Raw genomic sequence first — 6,444 nt, 5'->3', positions numbered from 1 at the left:
GAATCTGAAACACTAGGAAACGTGAACAGACCCGACAAAGGGAATATGGGAGGCAGGGACGGTTGAACACAAGTAATATACATAAGGTGCAGACAATCCGGCGGGAAACAGAACAAAGACAGGAAGTATAGCAAGAGAGACAGAAAGAGTGGAATTTCAAAATAAAACAGGAACAAAGAACTCAGAATGCAAACAAATATCAAAACACAGAATTCAAATCCAGAAAACTTCAATGGCTTATGTGCAATCCATTCCACTGTATATATTCTCACATAGTATATATTCTGTTTTTACTCTGTATCTACTAGTTTTTATTAAATTTATATATTTTTAAATAATAATACTATGTTTTGTTTTTTTACATTTCCCTGCAATTATAAGTATTGCTTATTTATTTTCTATTATTTACTCTTGTGTATTTTTGACTGCTGCTGTAACATCGTAAATTTCCCCATTGTGGGATGAATATAAGATTATCTTCTCTTATCTTAACTAAAGCACATATTTCTTAATCATTGTATTGCCAGTGTGTTGAATGTTCCAGTGCGCCTCTGGTTCATTTCTGCTGTAACACCTTGTGCTGGCCGTATGCTGTAGTGAGAAGAGCGGGGAGAGTTAACCTCTATAATTACATACAGCTAAACTCCTTAAGTATTAAATGAACACTCGGAAGCCTCAGACACACTGTGTGAATTAAACCTCCCCTGGGTACGTCACACCAGGATCTCCTTTACCATGCCTTCTCCTCGGGCTTCAAAGCAGGCTATTGATTCAGAGTAGCTCCACTAATTGAAGCATACAGAGCAGTGATTGTTTGCCCTCTGCTGTCTGGCTTGTTATGGGAGAGACTGAATGTCCTGATAATCAGTTTAGCACAAATCAAACACCCTGCCCACAGAGCTCCATCTGTGGCCGTCCTCTCATCCAGACACCACATCACGTCACCTCCTTATCAGTCTGCCCCCTTGGTCCCTTTACAAATATTTGTGACCAGTGGAGGATGAAAGTTCGAACATTACAGACACTGTGTCACGGATCTCTGCTGCTGCATTAATCCAGGCAGCAGTGGGGGATACATTAAAAGGTGCCTGTCACAATAACCCATCACTGTTATATATAAATAGCTTAGGATAATGGACATTTCAGGGGTGTGTTGTTCCCCTGTATATAGTATTGAATATATGTAGTATTTCTATTTTATTGTATACGGTATTTCTATTTTTATCTTATATATTCTAGATTGTTTTTAATCTTATTTCTATTTCTCACTAAATTTTTCCACTTGCACTGCTGTGTCAATCTTTAATTGACGGATCAATAAAGGTATATCTTATCTTATTGCATCGCATTGCATTGTATCTTATTTCATCATATCATACCTTACAATAACAAACATAACCGTATTGTATCTAATCTTATCTTGTTTTATCTTTTCTTATCTGTGAAGAACACTGAGCCAAATTCGAGGGTAAAAAAGCAGATGTGAAAATGTAGAGCAATCTGTAATTTCTCTTTAACCTATAGAGAAAGATTTTGCCTTGTGTAACTGTACTACAGGAGTTTTGTACTTTATTATATAGAGTATATTCTCGTTGACAATGTGCAGACTGAACCCCCAGAGACGCACGCCATTCATAGGAGCTGCCTGTCAGTCCAGTTTTAAAGACGCGCAGATTTAAAGCCGAGCCGTGCTCGTCCCCCGGAGTGTGCACCTGTTGATCCCCTGTCAACATAACACTTGAACGCCTCATGTCGGCTGTCACATCAGTAATTACGCCGGCACATGATCCACAGTGCGGAGGTTCAGAGTGAGGACGCACGGCTCCGTCGCGCTGCTCCGCCGTCAGTCCGTGTGAGAGGCGCGCATCTCTCCAAAGGCGCACAGAGGCTCCGCTGGATCTCATCTCTCCTCCACTCGTACTCGCTCTGTGGCTGGAAACTGAGAAAGCAACGCGCGGCAGGTGAGAGGCATTTACTCCCATTCGAGATTGGAAATTGATTCAAGAATGACTTTAAGTCAGTGGAGCAATTGTTTGACTTGAAAAGATGAAGGTGGGTGGACCATTGCGCAAACACGCACCCGTTCACTCTCATTGCAAATTATTTATAACGTTTTTCTCTCGAGACAATTTTATTTTTTTTAAATTTGAATTTAAAAGATTTGCATTTGTTCATGTATGTTCCATAGAGGCTGTACAGTTTCCTTCTAACTGCATGGGATCTAAGGTTGTAAATCTCTATTGGAGAGACAGTAAATATTTATAATACTGTACACTGATGTCTGTTAAATTAAATATCACAATATTACTGCCACCGTTTTAATATACTTTTAGTCTTCTTTGCAGAAAGGATACAGAGGTGTTTAAAACAATCGATATAAAAACATCTGGCTCTACTTGGCATTATATTCAGTAGCCCTATATAGATACTGTCACTTCAGTTCACAGTACAACCTGCTGCTGATTACCCTGCGCAGAGAGTGTTATGACTGAGGGGGAATTCAGTCACGACATTAAGACACAAATTATGTTTTAACATATCATCTGCACTTTTCACAGAAATGTATTTTATTTTATCTGTGATCAAATGTTCTTGTTTTGAGTAGTATTACTGTAAGATCTGGACAGGACATTCAAAATACAAGTTTGTTTGTGCCTAATGTGTCACTGCTGACTTGATTTCCCTGTTACATCACCGTAATGCACCTTTTAATTTTCACCTGCTGGGTTTAACGTATTTTAAATGAACGGACGTGAATGGAAACCAACACCTGCTGGGCTCCACGTGCACAGGCGCTCCACATCTATAATATCCAGTGTAACTGAAAGGCACCCATGTAGCTCCTATAGGCTACTTCATGGCAGAACAATACAGCAATCAACCTCACCCATTAAAGACATTGTGATACTGTAACAGAAGACAGTTACTATTATTCAGTGCATTTCTCTGTGAAGCTTCATGCGCACATGTGAATTATAAATGTGTAGAAGAAGAGCCTCATTAAACTGAGCAATTTATCTGCAGTCGCACATGGTTGAAAAATTATAAAATGGAACATTTCTATTAAATTGATTGTGCGTGAACAGTTTGCATGACATGCTCATGTCTTTCATCATATCAGCACATCTCTGGCTTCAACGACTTCAAGTATGTGAAGCAAATATTGCAGCTGAAAAGAAAAAGATGGAAATGATGCAAATACATGAACCAATTCTCCATCATTGCAAACTATTAAAAATTATTTTCTCATTGGACAAATCTTTTGAAGTACTGTTGAAGTTCTTTACTTGAATCTGAAGGATTTAGATTTGCTCAGTATGTCCTTGGTATGTGCCTACAGAGACTGTACACATTTCGCATTTGTTCCAAGGTTGTTTAGGAAGAGACACAGTGAATATGTCCATGTGCTGTGTGATGTTTGTTGGACTAAATTTCCAACAAAACATCACATGCAATGCATTGTAGTCATGATTTCACACCTCCAGGTCGACATCAGCCTTCTGGGATGGAGGGCACAGGCAGCGGCTGGGCAGCTGAGCTCACCCCCCCATGCATGATGCTGCATGATGTGAATGGGAGTGACAGCGGTCAGGTCTTTGAGGTGGCGCTGCACAACAGCTCCTCCAAGCGCAGCCCCCAGTTTGTGGGCGTGGAGCTGCTGCAGTCCTTCAAGCCGCTCATCATCCCCTGCTACACCCTGGTGGCCCTGGTGGGCGTGTTCGGCAACTACCTGCTCCTCTACGTCATTTGCTGCACCCGCAAGATGCACAACGTCACCAACTTTTTCATCGGGAACCTGGCCTTCTCCGACATGCTGATGTGTGCCACGTGCGTCCCCTTCACGCTGGCGTACGCCTTCAACCCCCACGGCTGGGTGTTCGGGCGCTTCATGTGCTACCTGGTCTACCTCATCCAGCCTGTGACGGTGTACGTGTCAGTCTTCACTCTCACTGCCATCGGTGTGGACAGGTACGTCACAACAAACCAGGTGACTGTGGACAGACAATAATAATAAGCATGGGATCTGTTGTTTGCATGCATCTCTCCCTGATGCGTCATCAGAAGAGCAAAAAGCAAAACAAGTTCTGAGGATTTTCATCCAAACCCACTTAGCAACCTTTCCATAAACTCCTTTAAACAAGGTGCTCTCTTGAAGGAAATTGCATCAAATTGCAGAGGCAGATGCAAATGTAAGCACCTGGATGTAGTGGATGATTTTATACCAGCTCTGAAAAGATGGGAGTGGAAATATGCAAGCACATAGGTGTATATAATCATCATTTTTTGGCAATGATAATTGAAACAATTTCTTGAATAATGTAACAGGAGTCCTGAAGTGTATTCGGGTTTTTCTTTGAGAAGCACTGTTGAGTTGTTTCAATGATAACCGATCTTGAAGTGGTTTTCTCTCCGCGCTCAAGAACTCTAAACGCTATAGTCTTCTAGAGGTCAAATGGACCATTTTTGAGACTTTTACTAGAAGAAATTTGATACATGGATACATGTTTTAAACCTGAAACTCCGCGGCCTTGACTGATAAAATAAAATAAAATCCCATAGGTTACAGTGACCACACACATTTACTTCCTCTTTTCTCCTTTCTGCTAAATATTTCAATGTATTCTTGCACTGTGCTGCTTTTATTGATGTTTTAATCATGTGTTCACCATGTATGCTTCATCTGTAAAGAGATAATGATGTTTCTTTCATGGCTGCTCACACTACAGCAGATACAGCTCTTCACAGATACTGTTCACTGGAATCCCTCCTTTGGGTCTCTTCACATGTAAATCTCTCGATATGGAGAACAAAAAGAATGGAAGAGGGATTTGTCAGACTATATACTAAATACTGTACAATTTCCCCATCGCTAGTTGTGTCAAGCTGTTTTCGAGAGGAACAAATCCTTTCCCTTGTCGAGAATGGTGACAGCCGCAGATCCAATTTGTGATATTTGTAAAGATAAAAACATGTTTTTTCTTGTTCCGAGCTACACAAGGCTGTTATTATCTGTGGTGCTACAAAAGCTGAACTGTCATTTGCACGTTCTTCTTTGAAATTCAGTCCGCTGGCATGTCCCACATCCCCCCCCCCCACCCCCCACACACACACACGTTTTAGACAGGACAGATCTCATCTAATCCCACTCTCCTCCTCTTCTTTCTTTACAGATACTACGCCACAGTGCACCCTCTGAAAAAGCGCATCTCGGTCTTGGCGTGCACCTACCTCCTGTCCGGGATCTGGCTGCTGTCCTGCAGCCTGGTGGCCCCAGCTGTGGCTCACACCTACCACGTGGAGTTTAAGAACGAGGGCTTCACCATCTGCGAGGAGTTCTGGATGGGCCAGGAGCGGGAGCGGCTGGCCTACGCGTACAGCACCCTCTTCATCACCTACGTCCTGCCCCTCTCCGCGCTCTGCATCTCCTACCTGTGCATCTCTGTCAAGCTGCGGAACTGTGTCGTGCCCGGCCACCACACCCAGAGCCAGGCGGAGGCGCAGCGCATGCGCAAACGCAAGACCTTCCGCCTGGTGAGCCTGGTGGTGGCGGCGTTCGGCGTTTGCTGGTTGCCCATCAGCGTCTTCAACGTTCTGCGCGACATTGACATCGACCTGATCGACAAGAGGTACTTCCTGCTCATCCAGCTGCTCTGTCACCTGTGTGCCATGAGCTCGTCCTGCTGCAACCCGTTCCTCTACGCCTGGCTGCACAACCGCTTCCGCTCCGAGCTCCGCAAGATGTTCACGTGTCGCCGTCGCATCGGCATCTCGGCCAATAACTGTGCCACAGCCAGCGTGGTTCTGTAAAGCTCCTGTGTGTTAGGCAGCTGTTGTTTTCAAGTCTTTGCTTCTTCGGACAGACTTCATTCATCTCGTTCTGGAAACATGCAAATAACAGAATTAGATATGAGTCCGATTCTCAACTTTCACCCTAAACTATCCACACTAAATTTGTATCTGTAGTTCGCACAAAACGCTGTTTACAAAGATGGACAACATGACAGCTGCCCAAAGGGGAAACCAACATCTTGATCGCCATCTTGTGGTTGGATGCAGTATAGGTTATAAACTCTACCTCCTCCATGTTAGAGGATGGGACATGGGACCAAACTAAAAAGTACATGTCAAATAAAGGTTTCTCAAAGGTGGTTTCTGTCATTTTAGGTAGATTGAAGCACACGTATGTTTGTTCCAGTGTAAATATTTCCGGTACGCTTGGAATTCATTAGTTATTTGATGTTATAAAAATGGGGTGAAACGTCATGATTGAAGGCTGAGACTGACTCGTGATTGGTCAAGCGTGTGTATCGGTGTGGCTCCATCCACACTCACCGACACAGTCTGGTGTAAGATGCATTCGTATCCAGGATATATGGCTTCATATCTGGATAGTGGGAGGAAGTAGAGACAAGTCGTCCATCTTTATATAGCCAACAGTCGATG

General features: G+C 43.1%; 1 protein-coding gene across 1 annotated transcript; it reads left to right on the top strand.

Annotated features, from left to right (window-relative positions):
- The first annotated feature begins 1,717 nt into the window (after positions 1 to 1,717).
- On the top strand, positions 1,718 to 6,004 carry prlhr2a (prolactin releasing hormone receptor 2a). Its single transcript, XM_034596746.1, has 3 exons — positions 1,718 to 1,961; positions 3,486 to 3,969; positions 5,172 to 6,004. The coding sequence occupies exons 1-3, from the start codon at positions 1,784 to 1,786 to the stop codon at positions 5,806 to 5,808; spliced, it is 1,299 nt and encodes a 432-aa protein (XP_034452637.1). The 5' UTR covers positions 1,718 to 1,783; the 3' UTR covers positions 5,809 to 6,004.
- Positions 6,005 to 6,444: the final 440 nt, after the last annotated feature.

Source organism: Hippoglossus hippoglossus, chromosome 9, assembly GCF_009819705.1.
Source record: "Hippoglossus hippoglossus isolate fHipHip1 chromosome 9, fHipHip1.pri, whole genome shotgun sequence".
NCBI classification, from domain to species: domain Eukaryota; kingdom Metazoa; phylum Chordata; class Actinopteri; order Pleuronectiformes; family Pleuronectidae; genus Hippoglossus; species Hippoglossus hippoglossus.
The sequence above is the reverse complement of the archived record's forward strand: the minus strand, read 5'-3'. Positions and strand labels throughout refer to the sequence as shown.

Excerpts from the sequence above, each read along its gene's own strand:
- prlhr2a (XM_034596746.1), top strand. The coding sequence starts at position 1,784 with ATGATCCACAGTGCGGAGGTTCAGAGTGAGGACGCACGGCTCCGTCGC. Across the intron at positions 1,962-3,485 it reads GAGAAAGCAACGCGCGGCAG|GTCGACATCAGCCTTCTGGG; the intron begins GTGAGAGGCATT and ends TCACACCTCCAG. Across the intron at positions 3,970-5,171 it reads ACTGCCATCGGTGTGGACAG|ATACTACGCCACAGTGCACC; the intron begins GTACGTCACAAC and ends CTTTCTTTACAG.